The sequence below is a fragment of the Solanum dulcamara genome, chromosome 3 (genome assembly GCF_947179165.1).
Source record: "Solanum dulcamara chromosome 3, daSolDulc1.2, whole genome shotgun sequence".
Taxonomy (NCBI): domain Eukaryota; kingdom Viridiplantae; phylum Streptophyta; class Magnoliopsida; order Solanales; family Solanaceae; genus Solanum; species Solanum dulcamara.
Window position 1 is genome coordinate 1,308,601 of NC_077239.1, and position 25,296 is coordinate 1,333,896.

Here is a 25,296-nt window from a genome sequence, read left to right on the forward strand (position 1 = left end):
AGTTATGTTGAAGTGTTATTCCTATGTTCAATATTATAAATTGAAAACAGGAAAAACGTCACATTAATAAAATTTTGATTCCAACAGAAAGCAGTGTTTTCTTTAAGGAATTTTCTTCTCATAGTTGCTCAAGGTTTTGATGTTATTAATTCCCTTCAAGATAGAATGGAACATTATTTTACAATAATCGAAACAGATCGCACGACACTTATTTTATATTTTTTAGAAACAATGCATGCAGAAATGATGGAAAGAAGGTTATTAGCTTAGTAGATGAAACCCAAATCTTAAATTCATAAAATTAAAATTGTGAATCCGCATCTGGGATAACCACTTTCTTCTCATAAAACCGTAGGTGAAACTTTAGTGTCATAAATTAGTTGACACTAAGGGGTAGAGCTGACCAAAAGTTGATTTTATTTTGGTGCGGTCAGAAGGACATGTGTTGGCCTATCTTTAGGATTAAACACTCATTATAGGTAAGATAATCATGTGATAAAATTATGGGGAAAAAAATTGATAAAATAATCACGTGAGAAATTAACTCTTTATATTAGCCAAAACCAGTACAAGTGTCATGCTAATTATTAGAGAAACAAATTAAAATTAACTAATGATGACTTTGTAATGTGAGCCAATCTCAGAGTAACATGGACAGATCAAGTTCTATTTTTGATACCTTAAAGAATTGCTAATAATTCAGTTTAAAAGGCTATTAAAAAAAATTAAGGTTGCATAGAAGTTTGCATATGATAATATATATTATACACCTTTGTTTTATAAAGAAAATCAAATTATTATAATCAACAAATATCTCGAAGTTGGAAAATGGCAGCAAGTTCAGTACATCCTATTTTTTAAGTTTTAATTTATGTGAGGCCTTTTGATTCTATACGAAGTTTTTTAAAAAAAATAAAAGATTTTTAAAATTTATCGTTTTCAATATGTTATATCATTTGTATGACTATAAAAACTTTTTATTGAAAAAATAGGAAGCATTCTTCTTTTAGCAAACTAAACAACACACAGAGCCGGATGCAGAGTGATGGTACAGTGTTTACTTTCAACGCGGAGTATAAATTTATACGTGAAAAATTATGGAGTATGCAATAATTAGTCGGTATGAACTCAACTTTTATAATATAATGGGTTCAACACTAAAAATCTAAGAGATTGAACTCATAAAGATTAAATCTTGTAATCAATATAATCATACATTGTAATTGTACTTATATAAGAGAAATTGGTGTCACCCGTAATCTATGCTGCTCAGACTTTTTATATGTACCGATAGATGCATATCAGATCCTCCAAAAGTAATGCATCTTTTGCGAGATTTGACACAGACGCATGCAGCAACATTTTTGGATAATACTAAAATATTTTATTTTACCTTAATAGGCTTTTAGAGAACCACTTATGGATGGACATGATTTCCAACATATATAAATAGTGGTATCTTGTAGTGATATTCTCCAGTAACGAAAACAAAAAAAAAAAAAAAACTTGAAAATTAGAGAAAAAATGGATTGGGAGTGGAACTATGTTGTTTGGTCTATAATCATCATAGTACCAACTCTAATCATAGTATTTTCCAATAGAAATTATTCTTCTTACAAGTTACCACCAGGACCACCTGGTTTGCCAATTTTTGGCAACATGTTTGATCTTGGAACATTGCCATATCAAACAATTGCAGAGTTTAAACACAAATATGGCCCTGTTGTATGGTTCAAAATTGGCTCTGTCAAGACCATGTCAATTTTATCTGCCAAGACAGCTTCTGAGTTTTTCAAGAACCATGATTTCACCTTCGCGGAGCGCAAAATCATCGACACCATGTTGGTGCATGACTACAACCTAGGGTCATTAGCTATAGCCCCGTATGGCACGTATTGGCGTGTGCTAAGACGGATATGCACCGTTGAAATGTTCGCGCACAAACGGATTAATGAAACGGTGCATATCAGGAGGAAATGTGTTGATGACATGCTTCATTGGATTGAGAAAGAAGTGAATTCAGTAGAAATCAAGGGAAGTGGGATTGAGGTAACGCGATTTGTGTTCCTCTCAACGTTTAATATGCTAGGGAATTTAATGTTTTCGCGTGATTTAGTCTATCCAGGATCGAAAAAGGCTTCCGAGTTCTTCAACGCCATGATGAAGATCATGGAGATGTCAGGCACTCCAAATATCTCAGACATTTTTCCACGTCTTAGGAGGTTCGATTTACAAGGCTTGAAGAAGAAGATGCATCACGAAATGGGAATAGCTCTGCACATCGCCTCTACGTTTGTCAAGGAACGGATGAAGGAACGCGAGGATGGTGGAGGAAAAAAGAATGATTTTTTAGATGTGTTGCTTGAATTTGAGGGTAGTGGGAAAGATGAACCAGCTAAGTTATCAGAACATCAGATCAACATATTCATATTGGTAAGTCTCAGAAAACTTGCTAAACTCTTCATATTGTTCATATTGAAATCAAGAATGCTAATGTAAACAACATTAACAACTACGACTCAGTCCCAAACAAGGTAAGTCTGCATTGATATCACCTATTGTTCATATTGAAATCAAGAACTAATGCTAAATGTACGTAGTACTTCTTTGTTACTTGAGATAAATCTTGATTAGAAAAGAAATGCAGGAGATGTTTTTAGCCGGTTCAGAGACTACTAGCAACAGCGTGGAATGGACATTGACAGAGCTCCTAGGCCACCCTGAAGCAATGGCAAGAGTAAAAGCAGAGTTCTTTGAAATGGTCGAACAGAAGAAGAAGTTTGAAGAAAGTGACATTGACAATCTGCCTTATATGCAAGCTGTGGTTAAAGAAGTGCTAAGATTACATCCTCCCCTTCCTTTCCTAGTGCCAAGAAGAGCGATGCACGACACTAACTTCATGGGGTATGATATACCAGAAGACACTCAAGTGTTCGTGAACGTTTGGGCAATTGGAAGAGATCCTGAATACTGGGACGACCCTTTGGATTTCAAGCCCGATAGGTTCCTTAACTCGAAGACTGACTTCAAAGGACAGTGTTACGAATTCTTACCATTTGGTGCGGGCAGGAGGATGTGTGTGGGCCATCCTTTAGGTAATCGAATGTTACACTTCGTTTTAGGCTCGTTGCTTCATGAATTCGATTGGGAACTTCCTAGTAATGTTACTCCTAAATCAATGGACATGAAGGAGAGGATGGGAATGACAGTGAGGAAATTCAATCCTTTGACAGCAGTACCAAGAAAAACATCTGGTTAAATCAGAATCACTTTAAAGTTGTCCTTAATGCTGTGACATGAAGCCACAGAGAACATAAGATTTGACTTTCTTTTGAATTTTCTTGTAATAAAAAGCTGAGATATTAGTTCAGTTTATGCATTTGAGTTATCTTAAGCTTAGAGTTGGAAAATTAACAGCCTTGGTAAGCTTTTAGATCCTAGATTCGCCTCTGAACGACCCAAGAAAATGGCAGGTATTGTATGCTTTGGCCTAGTAGATTTCATGGATTTGTCTTTTGGGCTACGTCAACATCGAGTCCAAAAATGTGTGTACCATGTGAACTTGAACTATGCCTTATAAAGCTCTTCACTTTCTTCTCACATTTCTATGTGGGATTCAACTTAGGTATCATGTGCATCTCATCTTCAGAAGTTTGTCAGCTTAGAAGCATGTCGAGTCATGCTTGACCAGTGTTGTCAAAGGCGCGCTTTAAGGGCACTTAAGCCCTGAAGCAAGGCTCAAAACGTATTTAGCGCTTCGCCTCGCTTTATGTGCACTTCAGTGTGGCCATCAAGGTTCTAAGGCAAACTTTTCCTTGCCAATGAGCCTCTTTTAAAGAAGTGACACTAAACAATTGATATTTCACTTTATCAAACCTTTTTTCAATTTCTTTGGTCATACATTTGTTATTCATGTTTATAATTTATTGGTCTTGGACTAAACATATATCTTTGTATCTTTTTCTCCCTTTACACCTTTTTTCATTAAATCTCACACTTTATTTGCGCTTTGTGCTTAAAGCCCCAATGGACCTTAGAGCTTTTTTGCGTTTTTCGTCTTTGATAACACTGTGCTTGACCCGCTCTTATCATCCTACCCTCTGTATACTACAATTTAGAAGGATTGTATCAACTCTCCACAATATGAAGTTGAACCCTTAATATGCAACAAAATTACTTGCTAAATCGATTAATTAAAAAGTACTTTATATTGGTAATATATATATAAATTAAATCTATGTATAATTGTTTTAATGGATTATTTTGGTTGTTCATGAAGCCAAAAAGCGGATATTTGGGGATGTGAAAAGCAGATCTCTAATTAACCTCGGACAGCTACGTTAGGATCCTTCACTATTTCCAACATTTGAATAACTTCAAAGAGAATTTTAAATAATCTTAAATATTTTAGAAATTTTTCAAATGAACTTATTTTTCTTCCACGTAAAGAAAATGACTTTCCTAATAAAAATAATGAAAACATTTTTCAAAATTCTCTTTTAATCTCATCATCTCCACCCTCACTACCCAATCCACCCAAATGGCCCCCGAAACCCTAGCCCCTCAACCTACCATCTTGAGATATGACCCACCCTGCCCCCGACCAACTTAGGACTCCACTTGGGATCGCCCGATCAGAGACTCGTCCGACCTAGCATCCAACCCGAGAATCGACCCTAGCCCGACCCTAACTCGGGATCTCACACCCCACCCTGTCCTGAAACCTGACCATGAACCGGCATGGAAGATGACCCCAAATTGAAATAGGTTTTGAACTCCCGACTCCACCTGAGACTCGATACTCGAGATCTCACACCCTACCCCGTCCTGAAACCCGGCCCTGAACAGACACGGTATCTGACCTCGAATTGAAACAGGTTTCGAACTCCAGACTCCACCCGAGACTCGATACTCTGGATCTGACGCTCCACCCCGTCCTGAAACCCGACCCTGAACCGACACAGTATCTGACCTCGAATTGAAACAGGTTTCTAACTCCCGACTCCACCCGAGACTCGATCCCAATCCTAGACTTTGCCAAGTTAAGGGTTGGTGTCGAGGAGGGGTTGGGTTAGGGAACAAGTCTCAAGATTGGAGCCGAGTCTCAAGGTCGGGGTTGACGTCGGTCTGAGTTAGGGTTGAATCGAGGTTGGGGTAGTGTCTCAAGTTTGGATCTCGCGCTTGATCTCAGTCTCGCGTTAGAGACTCAAATCGGCATTCAGGTCAAGATATGGGTCTGGGTTACAGTATATCCTAGATTATATCTTAATGCTACCATTCTTTTTTTTTTTTTTTTTTTTTTTTTTTTTACGGGAACAGACCCTACACGAGGCTCCCACCTCTCGTGCACAGTCAGGGGTTAAGCAACACCCCCAAGCCTTAACATAAATAATCAAAATAAAAATACAAGGAGGGGGACATAAACCTTACCTCCGATCCTATGGTGGTTCATAAGTCGGCTAACCTATTAAGGTCGGCTAACTCATCCCCGGTACAAAAAGAGACTAACTATAACTAGAAAGCAGTAAACCTGTGAGAGGACTCCTCCCGGTACAATTTAACTATGAAAGCATAAATGAGGGAGACTCTCCCCTTCCATGAGAAAAAAGAAAAGTAACCTACACTAGTCCTATTCCAACTATGCTACGTACCAGACATAGCTACATTGAAGAAGAACAAGTATACGAAACTTCTATCTCGCATGGGATGGGAAATTCTTTTCATCTTTGCTCTTCTTAGTCTTGTCGTACCAAGTAAATCCATGTGAAGTATGCCTTTGTATCAGTATCATGATTACCAGCTACGGAGGCTGGACAGTCAGACAAAACCAGAAACATACACAAGCAACCAATTCTGGAGGTACATGGGAGTGTGTTAGTTTTGGCATCTGTTGTTGCTGATGCTGTTGAGCTTCATCTTGCAATTCTGCACTTTCAGCTTCAGCTCTGTGGTTGAATTGTTGTTTGGTATGTGGTTGAGCAGTTGTTTGGTGTTGTGTTCCCTCAGTATGTATATGAATTTGATGGAGATGTGACATATTACATCCACTCATGATATTGTTGTTGGTTCTTGGATGTTGTCTATGAGGTTGTTGGAGTTCCACCTGGACTGTATCTCCAACAGCCTGCATAAACAAAGAAGCAAACAACCAAACAAACACACAATTCCAAGAACAGTTCCAAAAATGCTGATTGTGGTGCCATTCCTCTGTTGCAGCTGGCTTCCTCAATTTCTGTATTTGCAACCTGCACAAGCAACCAAAAGGAAAGCATACAAACCTGGCAATTTGCAGGTTGCTGAAGCTGATGGCTGCAGGTTCCCTGGGCTGCTTGTTGGTCTTTGTTTTGAGGTGGTTAGACCTCTTGGAGTACCTGCATAGACAAACACAACCAACAGTCCTTACCACCAAAGAGAGCTGCAGGCTGCTGCACCCATGTTCCTTGTGTGTTGCAAGTTGGTTGAGTTGTTGCTGTGGTGTGTTGATGTTAGAGAATGTGGTTGGAAGGCTGCTCCATAGAAGCCCCAGGACATTGCATCCCTCATAGCTGTTCCAAAGAGTTCCAGTTTTTGAAAAAGGCATTTTGTATGTGGTGCAGCCCTGACTTGAGTTGCTGCACCTCCACAAATAAACCAAGAAGGAGTTCCAAGAGCCTTGGCTGTAAGGAAGCTGTTGCTGTCTCCCTTTGTTTGACTCTTTGTGAACCTGTACACAGGTTCTTGTTGCTTCCAAAGAGGGATTGATCAGCCCCTTTGAAGTGTTCAGCTCATTAAAGTACCTGCACATGTCCACAAAAACAAGACAACATGCTAACAAGAATTGTAGATGGTCCATCTGAGCTGCAGGGTGAAGTTGTTGGAGTTGCTGAATACTGCTGCTGGGGCTAGTGTTGGTGTGTTGGTGAAATCCTAAGCTGCCAGGCTGCTGTCTCCTCAGTTCAGAGTGTGAAATGGGGAATAATTCTCTAAGGAAGTCCCAAATATCACTCTTGGCTGCAAGGATGCTGTGACTGGTTGCAACTCCTCTTGTTGATGGTCTTTGTAGCTGTTGCATTCCACAGCTGTGATGCTACCATTCTTTTTCTTACTAATCGGGGGCATACAACGTTCCACACTGAACACTCAAATTTACAAGTTTTTCTTTTATGTATAATTATTTACACAAATTGTTGTTTTACTATTATTAATATTATTTTAGAATAATGTGTTTTACATAATTTTACATATACGTGCAATGCACTTATCCGGAAACTAATTCTATAAAAAAAAGTGTGAACTTCTTAGTAAAATGTCACTCAATTCAATGTAATATTAGAGCAGGCAAATCTTAACTTGAATTACACTGTAACTAATTACAAGAAATACTTTCACATGGTTAATGTGAGTGAATATGCCAAAGACCTAGAGTTAAAAAAAAAAATGAAAACTTCACGTGTTGATATATTTTAAATTGGGTGAACCTTCAAGCTAGGTGCAGGTCACGATTTTCTAATTTGGATCGTGACAACAAACATGTAAAAAAAAATTAAAAAAAATATAAATTATTATTGACTTTATAATGGTAAAATTATTTGTGTGACTTATAAATCATGTATTTTGATTGTGAAATTAGCTATTGATATTTGTATTAGGATAAGTTGCTTATATCGTACTACCTTGGGATATAACTTTTTGTTTGGATAATGTGTGAACACAAAACACTTAATACGCTATGTATTATGCCCTTCATTTCAAAATAAATGAATTGTTGGACATTTTTTCATAGTTCAAAACAAGTGAATTGTCTAAAGCTCAAGATAGTTGTTGAAAATTTCCTCCATTTTTGTCCCTTATTTATATTTTCTACGTGATAATTTTAAAAGAGTTAATCGTTCATATTTATGTTTTTACTTTGAATTATTTATATTTTCAAGAGTTTGAGAATAACTAAAAGAGCAAAAGTGAAAATTAGTGTTCAATTTATGTTCTAAATTTTTTCTCTTAATGGATATGCATTGCCTCCATAATTTACTTATTTTGAAATGAAGAAAATAAAGAACTATTTCTTTTCAATACGTGTGCACTGCACAACATAATAAATGATATCTTATATTTATTATTTTTCTTAAAGAGTATACGAAAAATTAAATGGCACTTATTTTGGAACGGAAGAAATGTTAGATAAAACATAAGCCATTAAAATTAACTGAGCCAATCTAAAGACTAACATGGCCAGATCAGATTATATATTTTGATACCTTAAAATTGCAGCTAATTCAGTTTAAAAAAACTATTTTAAAAAATCAAGGCTGCATATTGTACATGTTATTATGGTCGACGGATATCTCGAAGTTGGTAAATGGCAGCAAGTTCAATACATGGTACTTTTTACGTTTTAATTTAAGTGCCATATTTTCATTTAACACCAAAGTTAAAAGAAAAAAATAGAAAAACTTTTGAAATTTATCGTATTAAACATGTTATATTATTTATGTGGACTGTGTTTATAAAAGTTTCTCACTAAAAGCCTCTTGTAGCGGAAGACTAGAACACACTGCGACTGTAGAGTGGTTGGCGCTTGGCACCAGCGGAGCCATATATAAGTCCAAGGGGATTTTTCGAAGGAAAATTATATTGTTTATATGGTTAAAATTATTTTTTATGTATATATAATAGATGATAAATCTTCGTAGACTTTTTTATATGTTTATTTTTCATATAATAAACCTTCTTAATGAAAATTCTAGATCTGCCACTAATGACTGATAGGTGGCAGTTATCATGTTATGTCGAAGCAACTACCTTATATTAAAGCCTAGACCTTAGTGTTTTATGGTAGAGTGATAGTGGCGGAGTCTGAGTTATTCAATTCCACCTCTTAGAAAGAAAAGAACTTACAATCAAACAAAATTCAATTTTGATGTAAAAATTCAAATTAAAAAATTTATGCGAAGGGGTATCAAATGACACTGTCCCCTTCACCTATGTTTATTTTTCATATAATGAACCTCCTTAATGAAAATTCTAGCTTCGCCATTGATGATTGATAGGTGGCAATTACCATGTTATGTCGGAGCAACTACCTTATATTAAAGCCTAGACCTTAGTGTTTTATGATAAAGTGACAGTGGAGGAATCTGGGTTATTCAATTCCACCTCTTAGAAAGAAAAGAACTTACAATAAAACAAAATCAAATTTTGATGCAAAAATTCAAATTAAAAAATGTTATGCTAAGGGGTATCAAATGACATTGTCCCCTTCATAGGAAAATTTAAAAGTTTAGTTAGATTAAAATTTTAATTTTATGTATATGACGGCGAACTTAAAAAGCCACCTACAGACGCTTTATGCCCAATCATTTCGGATAACGCTTGCATCCTCTGTATTACCGCGGCTGCAGGCACAGAGTTAGCTGATGCTTATTCCCCAGATATCGTCATTGCTTCTTCTCCGGGAAAAGAAATTCACAACCCATGGGCCTTCTACCTCCATGCGGCATTGCTCTGTCAGGCTTTCGCCCATTGCGAAAAATTCTCCACTGCTGCCTCATGTAGGAGTCTGGCCGTGTCTCAGTCCCAGTGTGGCTAATCATACTCTCGGACCAGCTACTCATCATCGCCTTGGTAAGCTATTGCCTCACTAACTAGCTAATTAGATGTGAGCCCCTCTTTGGGCGGATTCCTCCTTTTTCTCCTCAGCCTACGGGATATTAGCAACCGTTTCCAACTGTTGTTCCCCTCCCAAGGGCAGGTTCTTATGCGTTACTCACCCGTCCTCCACTGAAAACAGCATTTTCGGTGTTTCCCGTCCTACTTGCATGTGTTAAGCATGCCGCCAACGTTCATCCTGAGCCAGGATCGAACTCTCCATGAGATTCATAATTGCATTACTTATAGCTTCCTTGTTCGTAGACAAAGCGGATTCCCCTTATTTTTTACATGTGTCTACTATCTACTTTTTTATATTTTGACACCTATTAATAAAAATTTCTAACTCCACCACAATAGAGAGAGAACATGGAATGAGAGTTTTGTGTCTCGTATATCCTAATCACATACATTGGGTCACCAGTAATTTATGTTGCTCAGATGCATATCAGATTCTTCAAAAGTTATTTATTTTTTGCACTATACAATACGGGTACAACAACAATTTTGGAGAATCCAAACAACATAGACGATAATTAATAAACTATTATTTTACCCTCGTACGTGTTTAGAGCACCCTTTATGGATGGACGGACTCGATTTCCAACATCTATAAATAATGGTAACTTGTAGTGATAGTCTCTAATAACAGAAACAGAGAAGCAACAGACCAAAAAAAAAACTTGAAAATTTGACGAAAAACTGGAGTGGGAGTGGAACTATGTTGTTGGATCTATAATCATCATAGTACCAACACTAATCATGGTATTTTCCAAAAGAAATGCTTCTTCTAACAAGTTACCGCCAGGGCCACCTGATTTGCCAATTTTTGGCAACATGTTTGATCTTGGAGCATTGCCATATCAAACAATTGCAGGATTTAAACAAAAATATGGCCCTGTTGTATGGTTCAAAATTGGCTCTGTCAAGACCATGTCAATTTTATCAGCCAACACAGCTGCCGAGTTTTTCAAGAACCATGACTTTGCCTTCGCGGATCGCAAATTGGTGGACGTTATGTTGGTTCATGACTACAAACTAGGTTCGTTAGCTATAGCCCCGTATGGCACGTATTGGCGTGTGCTAAGGCGGATATGCACCGTTGAAATGTTCATGCACAAACGGATCAATGAAACGGCGCAAGTTAGGCGAAAATGTTGATGACATGCTTCATTGGATTGAGAAAGAAGTGAATTCAGTGGAAATCAAGGGAAGTGGGATTGAGGTAACACGTTTCGTGTTCCTTTCAATGTTTAATATGCTAGGGAATTTAATGTTTTCGCGCGATTTAGTCTATCCAGGATCGAAAAAGGCTTCAGAGTTCTTCAACGCCATGATGAAGATCATGGAGATGTCAGGCACTCCAAATATCTCAGACATTTTTCCACGTCTTAGGAGGTTCGATTTACAAGGCTTGAAGAAGAAGATGCATCACGAAATGGGAATAGCTCTGCACATCGCCTCTACGTTTGTCAAGGAACGGATGAAGGAACGCGAGGATGGTGGAGGAAAAAAGAATGATTTTTTAGATGTGTTGCTTGAATTTGAGGGCAGTGGGAAAGATGAACCAGCTAAGTTATCAGAACATCAGATCAACATATTCATATTGGTAAGTCTCAGAAAACTTGTTAAACTCTTCATATTGTTCATATTGAAATCAAGAATGCTAATGTAAACAATAATTAACAACTACGACTCAGTCCCAAACAAGGTAAGTCTGCATTGATATCACCTATTGTTCATATTGAAATCAAGAACTAATGCTAAATGTACGTAGTACTTCTTTGTTACTTGAGATAAATCTTGATTAGAAATGAAATGCAGGAGATGTTTTCAACCGGATCAGAGACTACTAGCAGCAGCGTGGAATGGACGCTTACAGAGCTCACACGCCACTCTGAAGCAATGGCAAGAGTAATAGCAGAGATCATTGAAATTGTCGGACAAAAGAAGAAGTTTGAAGAAAGTGACATTGACAATCTGTCATACATGCAAGCTGTGGTTAAAGAAGCACTAAGATTACATCCTCCTCTTCCTTTCTTAGTGCCAAGAAGAGCGTGCACGACACTAACTTCATGGGGTATGATATACCAGAAGACACTCAAGTGTTGGTTAACGTTTGGACTATTGGAAGAGATCCTGAATACCGGGACAACCCTTTGGATTTCAAGCGCAAGAGACTCCTTAACTCGAAGACTGATTTCAAAGGACAATGTTTTGAGTTCTTACCGTTTGGTGCCGGCATAATCGAATGCTGCACTTCGTTTTGGGCTCGTTGCTTCATGAATTCAATTGGGAGCTTCCTAGTAATGTCACTCCTAAATCAATGGACATGAAGAGGATGGGAATGACAGTGAGGAAATTCAATCCTTTGACAGCAGTACAAAAAAAACATCTGGTTAAGATTTCAATTTCTTGTGAGTTTGCTTGTAATAAAAAGCTGAGATATTAGGCTTTAGGAATAATTATAACGAACCACAGCAATGTTGTCTTCTTTGTATAGCAGAGGCGGATCTTAGCGGGTTCTGTGGGTTCAGCTGAACTCATTGCTCTTAGCTCAAACTATGTATACATATGCAAAAAAAAAACAAGAGTTAAAAGGTATGTGTAGAATAAGAGCACACTCACACTCATACTGAACCCAGAGTCTTTAGATCCTGGATACGTCTTTTTGTGTACGGATAAGTTAGAACCAATTAGTCCGGTACTCGAATCTAAGCAAACTATGAGAGGGTACCACGAAAGCATACAGAACTACTATCACGAGTCACGACCCAAGCACATGGCACGTATTGTCCGTTTTGGTCCAACATACCCAACGATTTTGCCCTTTGGACTATGCCATCGTCGAGTCCAAAAATGTGCATACTATGTGTCTTATAAAACTCTTCAATTTCCTCTCTCATTCCGACGTGGGATTCACAAAAGATGGCATGTGTACCTCATCTTCAGAAAAAATTTTAAACCAAAGTTGGGGGTAACTGTAAATGACTTCCACTTATTCTCTTATAATCGATTTCTTTGTAATAATTTCTTTTTCAGCTAATAATATGGCCAATCATGAAGTATTTAAAAACTAACAAATAATTAAAAAGAGACTACTTACCGCTTAGAAGCTAGTCGAGTCCTACTTGATCCGCCCTCATCAAACGCCCTCCGTCAGGAGCATGCTCATGAAGCCAAAAACACGATATTTTGGGATGTGAAAAGCAGATCTGTCGTTAACCTCAGACAGTTGCACTGGGATCCTTCACCATTTCCAGCATTAGCATAACTTCAAAGAGAAATTTTAATACTCTGGATCAGTTATTTTCATTAGTTAAGGTTATACATTTTTCAATTCTGAATCACCTGGAGCTTTGCAGAAATAATATTACATATAGCTGAGTTAAATGGATCTGACCCTTCCAAGGGCAATTGGAACTTTGTATCAATCTCTAGGCAGTGAAACTTTACTGATCATCAAAGCAGAAAAAAATTGTCAAATCTCTCCATAACAATCATCCTCAACAACAACATTTCACTATAATGGCCAAATTTTCTTTGGACCGACTTTCATATTATGTTTATATTAATATGTTCTCTATAATAGCATCTCGCTATAGCGACCAAAAAATATCTGGACAAACGACATGTTATAGAGAAGTTTGACTGTATTTAGCTTTAGGATATAAAAATTATAGCTTCATTAACAACATCTCTCCATATAACAAGGTTAATAGTTTAGGTCAAATATCATGATGAAACACAAGAAAACAATGCTAAATATGATCTAGACTTGGCCATCAATGCTAAAACCTCTATCTGCAGCATAATCAACAAAGCTGTAAAGTGGCATGACTTTATCGCCGTACTTCTCGAGACCATCTAACTCTCTCTTAGCCTGCGCTCTAAGATCCTCGGCAACTTTCACAGCCTTCTCAACGCCATAAATGCTGACATAGCTTTTACCTTTCTTTTTCTTCCCCTCGGTTTTGTCCTCGGTCTTCTTTGCTTCCAATATATCATCAGTAACCTGATATAAGACACCAACAGCTCGACCATATTTTCTCATGTGTTGGATCTCCTCATCTGAAGCACCAGCCAAGAGAGCTCCACAAACGGCAGAGCACTCACCCATTTCACCATATTTCTTTTCTTGAACAAAGTCAACAGCATTTGGTCCACCCTCAAGGTCAAGGAACTGACCAGCAGCCATGCCAGTGGACCCCACAGCTCGAGCAATCTCTGTAATGACCCGGAGGACTCGATCCTCGGGAACGAGATCACTTGGAGTGTGGGACACAATATGCTGGAAACCAAGAGGGAACAAGGCATCCCCAGCTAAAATTGCCATATCTACACCATAAACCGTGTGGTTTGCAGGCAGACCTCGTCGAGTTGTGTCATCATCCATGCAGGGCAAATCATCATGAATCAATGAAGCAGCATGAACCTAATATAAACAGATCCAGGTCAAATATGGAATTAAGATACAGTGTCAAATGTAAACATCAATAGAACAGCAAATCTCAAGCACAATCAGAGGATCAACCAAAAAGATATTCAATTAGAAATTGCCATATCATATATAATTAAATTCATTCAGTGACCATATTACACAAAACCTAACACTTAATGTTGAAAAATGTGATGTATTAAGTAGCTGAACCTACTTACTGCTGCATGTTCAGTTGCCTCGAGAATTTGGTCAAGTTTTATCATGAATAGAACAGAATAAGCACAACTTTTTTTCTTTGAGAAGTCAAAATAGACTCATTGAACCTGAGTACAGTAAGATTGTGAAGAAACAACAGTTGCAAGAAATCAGCTCCTTCTACTCCACAAGGCAGATGAATTCACTACAAATTTTTAAATCTCCGGTGTTGCTCAATTTTCACCAAAAAGACAGAAAAGACATACATCTGAATTAATCTAACAATGTTGGGGGGGTTGGGGGGGAGCGGATGGGGTAACCAAGGCAATATGGGAGAAGTTTTTCTCAGGCAAAGCAAATGAAGAACAAACCATCTCTAAGGCACAGGCAGTGGGAAAGGCAGAAAGGCGATTTCCACCGAAAAGCTCACAAGCCGCGACACACATGATGGGTGGGGACCTTTTGGCACCCTTGGCCAGGACAGAGTAGCGCATGGCCTCATAAATCTGATTTGGGTACTTAACTGGAACTGCCTCATCAAGTTTCTGGTTGATATCATGAATTAGAGTTGTCCAATAAGTCTTAAGATCAAACTTGATGGACTCAGACGCTGTCGAAACAGAAGAAGAGCACCGGATTGTTTTCTGCATAACCATGCGGCTCCTTGGAAGGCATAAGCTAGGTGAACAGCTCATCACCATAGATAAAACCATAATTGATCTCTGTTTTCCTCTCTTTCCTTGATAGATTCCTGCTAATATTCACAACCATCTGAGATAATTTGCAGTTAAGTATGCATATTATCTAACCCAACAAACTTTCACCCCACAATCATCAACATTTGAGTGCAACATTGAAGTAAATACATCCAACATGCAAATTAGCACCGCCTAAATTACACTTTTTTAGTTTAGTGACATATTCCCACAAGGACCATCGTTAGGGCACTCATAGTAGCCTTAGATAATAAACATTAATCAAACAGGAAAAACACATTTCGGAAATTTGAAAAATAAGCAAAAATATCAGGATTGCTACTAAAAAAATAAACATGTTATACACAAGCTGGAATTACAAAATTACTGTCAATTGTTCCATCATTTCACCACACCACACTATCAACTCTTCATCCCAAAAGAACACGGAAGACAACACATAGTAATCAATTATTAGCAGAAAATGAAATATCTCCCATCTTGCAGACAAGCTTACACAGGCCACATGGAACAGTGAATATCACCCTGAGTCCAACCGATGACCTAAACAATTAATCACATTTTATCCTTCTTGCTCACCATTTCAAGTCTAAGGTGCTAATATTTATCGATAAATCACTTACCCCTCAACCCCAAATTAGTTGGGGTAAGCCAAATCAACCATTATATCCATTCCGCTCTATGTATTCAAAGAACTCATCATAGTTAGACTATCATTAGACTTAGGCTTTGTTAGTTATGGGTTCATCTGAACCCATGTACCCAATAGCTTTGGCTCAGACTCTCTATATGTGTTAAAAATTTCACTGATAAGTACAAATCATTGATTCCCAACCCATTTAGAATCCTGAACTCAGATCCATTAAATTCAAATCCTGAATACGCCTTTGTTGTAGACTGGCTCAGACACTACTTATGTATTCCAAATTCCTTCCGCTCTATGTATTCAAGGAATTCACCATAGTTAGACTATGTGGTGGTTACTTACATATTCATCCGAACCCATAAACCCAATAACTTCGGTTCAGACTCTTTATATGAGTTAAAAAATTCACTAAACAAGTACAAATGATTAATTCCCAACCCATTTAGAATCCTGAACTCCAACTGATAAAGCTCAAATCCTAAATACGCCTCCATGTAGACTGGCTCGGACACTAGATATTCTTCTCTATGTATTCAAAGAATTCATCATAGTTAGACTATGGAGTTGTTACTTACATGCTCATCCGAACCCATAAACCCAATAACTTTGGCTCAAACTCTGTCTATGTGTTAAAAAATTCACTAAACAAGTACAAATAATTACAATTTCCAATCTATTTAGAATCCTGACCTGGAATCCATAAAATTCAAATTTTGAATACGCCTCTAGTTAAACTACTCATCAACCTATGGCAATCCTCCTACTTTACACCAATTCAACATCGCCGAGTTCTAAGGTGTTAATTAGAAACAATGAAATTAAACTTGTTGGAAATTTAACCACCAGTTAAGAAATATATATATAAAAATAAAAATTGGAGAGATTCGTAAGTGCTACCTTAACAGCGACGGGGAATTTGATTCGCCGGTGAATCTTCTCTCCGGCGCCGGCGAAATCGGCTTATCTACTTTCAGATTTCAGTAATTTCTCTCTGTTTGGTTCGCATCTTAGATTGGGTATGTTAACGGATTTTAGTTCAGATTAGAAATAATGCGCCACTACTAAAAATATAATAAAATTTATTTGCATTATCGTATTGGTTAAATCAATCTTTAGGTAATCATCAAAAACTTAATCTGATTTGGTGTAATCGCGTCATGAATCTTAATATATTCTTTTATTTTGTATTTATTAATTATTTCATAATTTTAATTAATTTTTTATTTTTATAAATTTATTATTCAAATTATTAATGTGTGACATTATATAACAATGGAGAACGATGCAATCTATCTAGATATTGTATTAATTATAACAATACAATACATAACAACCAACGATAATAATCAAAATAAACAATATATCTAAACTTACGATACAATACAATGGGTACCAAACATCCAAACTCTCTATATGTGTTAAAGACACCACTACATTAACCATGTGTGAAATTAAGTAAAGAAATTGCCCTTTTTAGGTGATCACATTTTTGTACCTTGTTTTTGGCTCATTGTTAATGTCTCTCCAAAAGTTGTGGCACCAACATTCTTTAAAAAAAAATATCAACAATATAACTTGTGATAAGATTTCTTCATTTTTAATTAGAATTTTTGAGCTTCTGAAAATAAGGAAAAAAATGTGTGGGGATTGCCGCCTTACAAGATACAAATTCAGAGTTAATTAAACTCCAATACAAATATGAAAAAGAAAAAATACCAATAAAGAAAACATTGAGTAATTTGTGCATGAGCTATTAATCATCAAGATATATGTTAATGTGTTAATAATTTCTTTTTTTCCTCTAAGACACTTTGTTTGATTTAAAACTAGGTCGGTATAAACTTGTCCACATTATCGAGTTTATTTTATGTATATTAGTGTGTATATATTACGGATTCAAGTTCTGAAAAAAGTCTTTTATAGAAATGCAAGATAAATTTTATAGAATAAATCCTTGTGATTTGATCCTTGCTTAAATTTTGTGCATAACGAAAGCCTAATGCACAGAGCTACATTTTTTTCCTAATGTTTATACATTATATACTGATTTACACTTATTACACAACAACTACTATAAACAATCACGTACGGTTAAGCGAGTGAAATTTTTTTATCGTCTAGCTAAAAATGTTAAAGTCCCTTTATCTTTTTACATAGAAGAAAACATTTGAACTCATCAAATTATTTGACTTTGTATATTTAATGAACATGAATAGAGTAAACATTCAATGAAAAAAGATTTTAAATAAGAATTAAAAAAAGTTATGCATTCACCTTTTTAATAAGTTCTTTTTAAGATGTGTATAAATAAAAAATATGACAAATATTTTAACACAGATGAGTAATACTTTTTGGCATTAAACAACACACCTCATCATATCTTTTAATTAAGTCCAAAACTCACCAAGAAAACAATTTTAATCATTTCCCAATAAACTAAAATTTTCTTCCACTAAAAATGTATTATATTAATTTTTTGATAAAGTAACATTTTCCACTAAAAATGTATTACACATCACTGACCCATTGTTGACCAAGAATTTTTAAAGAAAATAATGTAATACTAATCTGTACTAAGAAATAATGCTCCAACAGCCTGGAAAATGTTTTGTTGTCCAACTTTTTCTTCCTTTTTGCCCTTAAAATGCTCTTTATATTTCCTTTGAATGATTAATTCTTGTTTGTCCATAGTTATATGATTTCAAATAATATTTGCAAATTAGGGTTTGATTATGAAATTTGATCCATGAGCCTTAGAGGCAAATCTAGAGTCGACAAGTTCAGAATGAGTGTGATATTATTATATATATATCGAGTCAAAAGCAAAATTCAACTCTTGGTTGGACGGAATAATTTCTATAACTCAAGCATGATCGTGAATTTATATATTCATGTTTTCAAACACATTGCACTATTTGACTAATGAAACAAAAATAATAATTGGGTCTGAAGAAGATAAAATATATGCAGACCTTATTTCTACCTTTGTAGGATAGAGAGGTTATTTCCGATAGGTCCTCGGCTAAAAAAAAATTGGATTTTGACAAGTGAAACAAATAAGGTAAATCTTGGGAATTGTGTTCTTGATTTTTGTTGTTTTCCTTTCACTAAAGGAAGTTAACACCAGTAGTATTAGTACTCCAATTCTCCTTGAGAAAGCAATAACATAAACAATATAATTCAAAGCATTAATAGGAGATTACCTTTGTGCATAATATCTAAATGGTACATGTTCACTTGCACATAGTGGCTAAAAACATTCATTACAACAATATTAACATACCCAGTATAATTCTATAAGTGGGGTTTCGAGAGTGTAGAATGTACATAAACTTTACCCCTATCTCGTAGAGATAAAAAAGTTGTTCCTGATACACCCTCAACTTAAAATAAAGCATTTCCAAGCATTTCGGAACAAAAAAAAGGATACAAAAATGAGAATAGTAACAACAAACCTACTGAAATCTCACAAGCGTGGTCTAGGATATGCAAACCTTACCTCTACCTCGTGAAGTTAGAAAGCTATTCCTGAAGAACCCTCGGCTCCAATGAGAACAGTAACAATAACGAAATAATGTGAAATGGAGAGCAGCAGACAACATATATTAATGTTTCAAATAACAAAGTTCTTGAGTATATATAAATCAATAGAAGAGCACAAGTATTATGTCAACATGAGGAATGAACAGTTTGGATTATCAGATGGAACCTTAAGCAGCAACAGGAAGAAACAAAGAATATACAAAACGTCACTACAAACTCAATCAAGCAAACAACAAACTCATTTTAAGTGATTCTGATTAGTCATTTAGGTGTATTAATCATGATACAAGTGGTACGCGTTCGGGTTACTATCCCTGTGGAGAAAATACTCACCACTAGCTCTACCACAAGATGCCTCCATCAATGGTTTTGCACTGACCTCTCTACCGAATCTTGAAAGGTAATTCAGACCCATGAGAAGTTCTATGACTGCTGCTTCAGTTCTGTTTTGGTTTGCAAAGTAGAGAGTCTGCACAAGAAGGATGTTAGCCCCATAAACCAGTCGTTGTTTCTCAAAGTTCCGTTCAGAATGCCACCTTATCGTGTTATGAGCGAGTGGAGACAACCATTCTAATATCCTTCCGAGTGCCAAGCTCCACTCTGATGCAAGACCAGCATCGTAAACAGATGAAGTCAATGATTTGGTGAATACGTTTAATCTCAACCTCAGAGAGTTTCTAATGCTAGCAGGCAACATATTGTATAGATCATCTCTTGCATCAAGACTGATTAAGTGTGGAGCCGACGCCAGTTTCTCTATAAGTATGATGATATTCGCGTACTTGAGTGTCAAAGCAGCAAAACCAAGAGTATCTTGAGGAGCGATTAACAGCTTACGCTTGAAATTGAAAAGAGAAGCTTTAGTCAAAATTACATCATTGGAGGAGGCAGGAACAGGATTCATGTCTTCAAACTTATCGGTATCTTTTTGGAAACTGTCATCTGATTTTGAGACGTCGCTGTTGGAAGGCATGCAACTGTCAAGAACAGGTGAATCAGTGCCACTATTTATGCATCCTCTAAAAGATCCAACGTTCGCAAATCGCCTGGATCTCGGCTGTGGTGGCTTTCCGCAAAAGACAGATGACTGTCTAGCAAGAGATTTTCTATTAGTTGGTCTATCTTTATTTCCACTTAGACCAAGGCTTGAAAATGACCTGCCTAGAGAACCTAAATAAGATTCCGACGTGTTATTTTCAGATGGATAAACAGAGGAAAGAGTAAGAGCAGAGATAGACCGGCTACGATCAAGATAACCATTATCGATGCCCTCAAAATGGCTGCTTCCTCCGGAAACTCCGGTCTGATTTGTCCCGAATAGGTACTTAATCCTCATGATTATTGTGAAAATAGATCGAAGCAAAAGACGAACAGTATAGTCATATGTTCTAACCCAAGGAGACATTTCTCTCAGATTCTTCACTTCCTCTCGTTGCCATATAACCTTTTGCCTAAACTCAAGCAATTTCATCTGACCTGAACTAGCACCAGCCTGCATCCGCCTCAACGTTTGCTCAAGCTCCGCAAGCACTTCAAGCTCCTGATACAATTGAGTCGTGGCTGCAACAAATCTCTCCATTTTCTTAACCTTTCGCTCCATTTTCTTAAGCTTATATCTCCATGCACACCCATTGAGTTCAATTTCGACTGGATCTTCAAAAATTCGTTCAAGATTATGATAAACTGGATCAGCACACCTCTTACCTAGTGTAGCCAATGATTTCGTCAAACATCCCAAATTGTCAATTATCTCTGCAATAGCAAGATCCATAAGATATTTGTCATCTTCAGCAACAAGCTTCTGAATGCCAAGTGAATTCGAGATTTCTTCTCTTAACTTGTCAATTCGCCTTTCACTTAGACACTGCCACAAGTTAACTACCTTAGACATCAAAGTTGCAATTTCAAATGCAAGAATTCCAATCACATTCTTCCGCTCAGGCTCTGAAGCAGAGCTCTTCCGTGAAGTTTTCCACAAATTAAAAAATGATTCCGTCACAGTTTCAACTCCCATCATGCCCCAGTACAAAAACAGAACTAGATTACAATCTCAGGAACTCCACCTACCTGTTGGAAAAAGAAAAGAGAACATTAACCACCATGACAATGACCAGACAACAACTTTGGAAAAACATTGCTTAAACCACCACAGTGTGTATTCGTTAAGATGATCCGTCTAATAAAGCTCATCTTATTACTCTAAAAGCAAAATATGCATTCCAAATTCTAAATCTCGCACTTAGCAATTTATAATCAGAAGAATAGCAAATATTCTTTCTATGACTCCAACTAATAGTTGAAATCCCTTTTTTTCTTTTTCCTCTTTTCAATCTAATTGTTCGAAATCCTTAAAGTTGCAATTTTTATCAAAGAAAATATCTAAAGTCCAAAAAAAACTACTTTCACCAACACATTTTCCACCAGTTATCAACAGAAAAAACTCGAAAAAGACACAATGCTTTCCCTAATTCTGGCTATTTACTTCCATTCAGGTTTCAGAATAACTGAAAGAACAAGAAAACAAAACTCAAACAGAGAATAAAAGTCAGAAATGTAAGAACAAAACAAACCCCACAATCTAGTTTTTCCATGTCTTTTGCCAATTAAGAAAAACAACCCCAAGAAACAAAGAAAATACAGAACCCTATTTCCAAAATTGACAACACAAACCCATGAAATTCCAAAAGCTATCATCAAGGGTATCTTTAAATTGAAAAAAAGGGGTTCTTAGGAAACTGATTATCAGCTGAAATTTTTTAACAAAAAGATTTTCTTTATAAAGAAAAAAAAACATTAAAAGCCATCACAAAATGCTTTTGAAAAATCAAGATTCAACTTTGACCCTTCTTCTTCAAACAATAAATAAGCAAATACATGAATTCTTTGCTACAAGCTGAAGATCAACTGCAGGCTGCAGCCCCCCCAAAAAAAAACATAAAGATTTCATTTTTAGCCCCTTTTTTGCACTTAAATCATCTTCACCATCAAATAAAAAAAAATCTTTACAACAAAATGCAGCAAATAAATAAATTCTTTGCCACAAATTGAAGACTAACGGTAACCCCAACAAATAAAGATTTCATTTTTACCCTTTTTCTTCACTTAAATCATCTTCACCATCAAACAGAATATGAAAGGACAAAAAAACAAAAGAAAAAACAAATCTTTACAACAAAAATCAGCAAATAAATAAATTCTTTGCCACAAGCTAAAGATTAACTCTACCCCCACCCCACCCCCAAAAAAGATCCCATTTTTAGCAGTTTTTTTTTTTGCACTAAAATCTTCACCATCAAAATGAATATGAATAAAAGGAAAAAAAAAATTCTTTACAACAAAAATGCAGCTAAAACAACACCAAAAAATCCCAAGAAAAGAGAATTAAAACTCACCCTTTGTTTGGAAAATGAGAAGTGAACTGAAAAATCTGAAGAAACATTTGATTTTTTGAGAGAGAGAGAGAGAACTAAGTTGTGGAGGTGAAGGTTTATAACGTACGCACCACCAGCGCAGAATAGGACGGACCCGTAACGGAAAAAGGGAGAGACGTAGAGTAGTGCTACTTTACACTTGAGAGTTATGAGAAGGCTAGTAATATAAAGCAGGTGATGCTAAAGTGCGCCGTAAGAACCGAAGTAATATAATTTGGATTTAACTGCTATTTTTAATTAGTTCTCACTTTTACGAAATGCCACTGTAATTTTCTTGTTTTGGCGGTCTCTTAGGGGAATTTGATGGAGCATATCCTTGTGGAATGTTTTTTTTTTCTATTATGTGATCGAGTTCGAGTTTTGAGAATGAAGTTGTTTTGAAAATGAAATTTTACAGTATGAATTTATATTAATCGGATTGCAAAGTAGGTATCGAACATTGAATTAAAAAAAATTAATTATAAAAAGCTTTTGTGTCGCGATAAATACTAAATTATTGTTAATAGAGAGATTTTGAGTCTGAGCTATGAAAATGCAGTCATTTTTGGTAGGAATCATTTTGCCTTCAAAGTGGGATTTCACTGTATAAATTTGGATTAGTCGAATTTCAAAACGAACATTGAACACTAGGTAAGAAATAAAATAATTAAAGCTACTCATTAGAGGTTATTGTACGGTAGTAAGTATATTCTCCATTTATGTCCTTAATCAGAGGTTTTGAATTTAAACTTTGAAAATGAAATTAATTTTTATAAGTAGCACATTTTATCCTTAGAATAGAATTTTATGAATTAATTGATTGATTCGAAACATCAAATGAAAAAAACAAAAGAATTAAAAGTTAATGAAAGTAGAAATCTGTGGGCTGTTTGGCCACAAATCTTTCATTGTAATTTCAGAGATACTAGGCATATGATGTGTCTAATAATATTCCTGTTTATTCCTTTTATAATTAATTATATTTTTTTATATATTCATTGTTATTTATTATGATGATGTGCTAGTTGTTTTATGTTCTTGTAATGTATCTCCTCAAGTGCTCATTGAGATTAGTTATGTTTTATACTATAGTTTTGTTATTAAATTTTATTAAACATGTGGAGATTATGTGTCTATTAGGAAGACATCAAGATATGTCATGTCCTTAATCATTGATTCGTCCAACACTAACTCTTGCTAATTTGTTCTAATTAGACATGCCTAGCTAGCCCACTTTCATTTAATCAATAGAATAGTTTGATCACTTTATTTAGAAGAAATGGTTAGACGGGATATGATATATTTATAGCTTATCGAGGATATGATTATAGATAAGAGAATATAGAGGTCGAAGATTATGATAGAAGGTTAGTAGGTAGTAGTGCGCTATCTAATTTCCCTTGTCATTGGTATTATTATTTCCTTGTTCTCATATTACATTTTTTAGACTTTGATTTTTGTTATTACATGTTTTCTTTTTTTGGTTTCCATATTGATTGTTGTTTATTTTATATTTTTATATGTTTTACTTAAGCCAAGGGTCTACATCAGAAATTTTCTTTCTACCCTTATACGATAGGGATAAGATTACGTACACTCTATTCTCCTTAAATTTCACTCGTGGAACTTCAGTGAATATGTTAGTTGCTGGTGTTATAATAGTTTGAACACTTAAAAAATTGCATTGTTGTATATCTAAATTAATATGTAGTTTCTACAATGAAGGGAGGATATTTGGGGGCATTTAAGAAATGGTCTTTTTTATGTTACTATTTAAATTATGTCCAATGGTTAAATATGTCTTCGAATGGAAAAAACATACATCCAACTATTTTCAAAGAAATAGTTTTGTCCACTGGAATAATGAACCTTAAAATTGGTCATGAAGTGGAAATATTCTGAAAATTACTAGGATTATAAACATGTTTTGTAGTGTGATTCTTCTATAATGATCCATGAAATACTGTCCTTTAAAGGAAAATATGTTCAAAGAAACAGAGAAAGAGGAAGAGAATGTGGTTTAACTTTTTCCAAAAAAAAAAAATTATAAGGGTGACTAAGTCGATCCAACATATTTCATAAAAGATGAGGGATCGATTCAATTATTTTTCCAATTCCAACCCCGCGCGTGGATGTAGAAAAGTGTGTGAATGGCATACGCCGGTTTGGTTTCCAAGAGGTGTCAACCATAAAAAAAGATCGATTTTCCTATTAATGATTTTTCAATTAATTTCGCCCCATTGAGTTTGCTTTCCATTTTCTAGGTGATTTGCAAGTTATTGTAATTTGTAAAAAAAAAATGAATTTATTCGATAAGCATTAAAAAATAACAGTGATTATTATTTGCCTAGAGATTCCCAGAAAAAAAAACTTTTTCAAAAAGAACTTTAAGATTAAATACTGCTTATTGACAAAATTTCGTCATTTGAGTCAAATCAATAATTTTTATATTGGATAAAACAGGATTAAAGACAAAACAAAACATGCTTCCTTTCCATAATAAAAAATATTTTGGGATCAAAATTCCAATTTGAATTAAATAATTAAAAATATCTAATAAATGTATACGTTATTAAAAAATATTCTTAAGTTTTAAACATAATTTTATAAATTATCAATCGCGATGGAGGTACAGCTTCACTATGAATTTTAAAAAATTCAATAATTTTATCTTAAACTCCATATTTATATTTAAAAATTTCACTTATATATAAATATTTT

The 25,296-nt window shown here is 35.5% G+C and overlaps 3 protein-coding genes and 1 pseudogene across 5 annotated transcripts; 2 read left to right on the forward strand and 2 right to left on the reverse strand.

Annotated features, from left to right (window-relative positions):
* The first annotated feature begins 1,524 nt into the window (after positions 1 to 1,524).
* On the forward strand, positions 1,525 to 3,552 carry LOC129881407 (cytochrome P450 76A2-like). Its single transcript, XM_055955616.1, has 2 exons — positions 1,525 to 2,433; positions 2,648 to 3,552. The coding sequence occupies exons 1-2, from the start codon at positions 1,525 to 1,527 to the stop codon at positions 3,257 to 3,259; spliced, it is 1,521 nt and encodes a 506-aa protein (XP_055811591.1). The 3' UTR covers positions 3,260 to 3,552.
* A 4,783-nt stretch (positions 3,553 to 8,335) lies between these two features.
* Positions 8,336 to 12,176, forward strand: LOC129881963 (cytochrome P450 76A2-like; annotated as a pseudogene).
* A 1,132-nt stretch (positions 12,177 to 13,308) lies between these two features.
* Positions 13,309 to 16,676, reverse strand: LOC129882085 (heterodimeric geranylgeranyl pyrophosphate synthase small subunit, chloroplastic-like). Of its 3 annotated transcripts, none has more exons than XM_055956233.1 (3): positions 16,520 to 16,676; positions 14,785 to 15,011; positions 13,309 to 14,059 (listed from the first exon to the last, which is right to left on the reverse strand). In XM_055956233.1, the coding sequence occupies exons 2-3, from the start codon at positions 14,971 to 14,973 to the stop codon at positions 13,397 to 13,399; spliced, it is 852 nt and encodes a 283-aa protein (XP_055812208.1). In that variant the 5' UTR covers positions 14,974 to 15,011; positions 16,520 to 16,676; the 3' UTR covers positions 13,309 to 13,396. The 3 variants fall into 3 exon arrangements, with proteins under 3 accessions (XP_055812208.1, XP_055812206.1, XP_055812207.1); XM_055956231.1 differs by having other exon boundaries at positions 14,632 to 15,011; XM_055956232.1 differs by having other exon boundaries at positions 14,632 to 15,014; positions 16,520 to 16,675.
* Positions 16,677 to 19,227: 2,551 nt separating this feature from the next.
* LOC129882086 (protein PSK SIMULATOR 3-like) lies at positions 19,228 to 22,779 on the reverse strand. The gene is made up of 2 exons (XM_055956234.1): positions 22,558 to 22,779; positions 19,228 to 21,232 (listed from the first exon to the last, which is right to left on the reverse strand). Exon 2 carries the CDS (start codon positions 21,180 to 21,182, stop codon positions 19,440 to 19,442), a length of 1,743 nt encoding a protein of 580 aa, XP_055812209.1. The 5' UTR covers positions 21,183 to 21,232; positions 22,558 to 22,779; the 3' UTR covers positions 19,228 to 19,439.
* Between the last annotated feature and the right edge of the window lie 2,517 nt (positions 22,780 to 25,296).